Source organism: Mytilus edulis, chromosome 11, assembly GCF_963676685.1.
Source record: "Mytilus edulis chromosome 11, xbMytEdul2.2, whole genome shotgun sequence".
Lineage (NCBI taxonomy): Eukaryota > Metazoa > Mollusca > Bivalvia > Mytilida > Mytilidae > Mytilus > Mytilus edulis.
In genome coordinates this window covers 45,043,319-45,045,513 of record NC_092354.1, presented here as the reverse complement: position 1 = coordinate 45,045,513, position 2,195 = coordinate 45,043,319, and the positions used below count along the sequence as shown (strand labels likewise).

Genomic DNA, 2,195 nt, shown 5'->3' with positions numbered 1-2,195 from the left:
ATGCTGCCTGTTGAAACAGAACCTACCGATAGAATATTAATTCCAAGAAAACCAATATCTTCCAAAACCAGTACTCAGTCAACTCAATCTTCCCTTCAGAGCTCACTATCATCACCAAAAAAAAATGAGAAAAAAAAGAAAAAGAAAAAAGAAACAGTAGAAATACACAATTGGAGCGGTGAATCTGTCTGGGATCTTCCCAGTGACATAGATGATTCTTCCACCTCCAAAAGTCTTCCTTCATCTGCATCCAAGAAGGTATCTTCTTCGTCCAGTACACAGTCTACCAGAGCCCCATCTCCTCTTCGTTCTCAAGAAAAGAAGGATGTCCAAAAGAAGCCAGGAAATACATCCTCTCAGAAGTCTTCTGATTCGAGGTCGCGGGGTAGGGGTCGAGGCGGAGTAACACCAGCTGCGCGTAGTCCTGGAGATCGACGACTCTCCTCGCACAACAGATTTTCAACACTTATCATCGAAACTGAAATGGAAACTGAAAGTGTTCCGCCACCCGAAAGATCACGATCTCAGGGTGAGCGAAATAAGAATGCTGGCAAACTCGACAGCATTCGCCCTTCTTTTATTAAATAATGACAAATATAATCCAATGGAATTGCCGAGGTCTTAAAATAAATCTTCTCGAGTTAACACTTCTAGTTCAGTCTTTTTTACCTATTGCATTTTGTCTTCGAGAAACTCATCTAAAAGAAAGTGACAACGTATCTTTAAAGGGATACAACATGTATAGTACATTTTCTAAGGTAGATGAACGTGCTGCAGGCGGATCATCCATTTTTGTGAAGGACAACGTCATTCATAGCACAGTCCACCTCACAACGGATCTGCAAGCAGTTGCAATTCGTTTATCATTAGACAAAACAATTACATTATGTTCGATATATATTCCACCTAATTCAATTATCGATAAAGCAAAACTCAAAAACCTCACTGATCAATTACCCTCACCATTTATACTTATGGGCGACTTCAATGCCCACAATCCATTATGGGGTAGCAAGACTCATAATGCCAAAGGTAAGATCATTGAGGACTTTGTCTCTCAAGAAGGATTATGCATTTTTAATGATGGATCTAATACGTATCTTCATCCTGGAAACGGGTCTTATTCTTCTATTGATATCACTATATGCGATCCCTCTCTGCTTCTGGATTATTCATGGCGTGTTCATGATGATCTATGTGGAAGTGATCATTTTCCAATAGTACTTGAACATCTTTTTAATTCTGCCCAACAGAGAGTACCACGTTGGAAACTTGACAAGGCGGACTGGTCCTTGTTTGAGAATCTCTGTCGAGCGGAACTTCAGTCAAAGATGTTTGAGACTGTGCAAGATCCAATTTTAACTTTTAATACAGTTCTAACGACAATTGCTGACAGAACTATTCCTAAGACCTCGGCAAATCCAAAACATCCCAGTAAACCATGGTTTGATGACGCATGTGATTAAGCCATAGGTGACCGTAAAAAATCTGAAAGACGGTTCAATCAACAACCAACGACGGAAAACTTGAGTAATTTCCGTATTTTTCGCGCTAAGGCACGGCGGACTTGTAGGCAAGCCCGACGAACATCCTGGAAAAAATTTGTCTCGGGGATTACATCTCGCACTCCTATGACAAAAGTTTGGAATATGGTAAATAAAATTAAAGGTAAAAATTCTAAAGCCACTGTAAAACATTTGAAAGACGGCAATAATTTATTAACATCTGAAAAGGATATTGCCAACAAACTTGGTGAAACTTTTGCGAAGTCTTCTTCTTGTAACAACTATAGGGAAGACTTTAAAAAAGTTAAAAAAACAAAAAGAAAAAATTAAATTAAACTTTAAATCAAAAAATGGTGAAAATTATAATAAACTATTTTCTCTTGAAGAACTTAAAACATCTCTGTCAAAAGCCCATGATACAGCTTGTGGGCCTGATAATATTCACTACCAACTCTTAAAACACTTGCCAGATTCCTCGCTAGAAGCTCTCTTGCAGCTCATGAATAACATCTGGGAATCTGGTGATTTACCATCAATCTGGAAGCTTGCAACCGTCGTGCCTATTCCAAAACCAAGTAAAGATCATACGGATCCTATTAATTATCGACCAATTGCTCTTACCAGTTGTGTCTGTAAAACATTCGAACGGATGGTCAATGATCGCCTTGTTTGGTTCCTGGAACCCAATGG

General features: G+C 39.0%; 1 protein-coding gene across 1 annotated transcript; it reads left to right on the top strand.

Annotated features, from left to right (window-relative positions):
* LOC139494297 (uncharacterized protein DDB_G0280579-like) lies at positions 1 to 588 on the top strand. The gene has a single exon (XM_071282464.1). It carries the CDS (start codon positions 1 to 3, stop codon positions 586 to 588), a length of 588 nt encoding a protein of 195 aa, XP_071138565.1.
* The last annotated feature ends 1,607 nt before the right edge of the window (positions 589 to 2,195 follow it).

What these genes read in the sequence shown, in the direction of transcription:
- LOC139494297 (XM_071282464.1), top strand. Translation starts at nt 1, where the DNA reads ATGCTGCCTGTTGAAACAGAACCTACCGATAGAATATTAATTCCAAGA.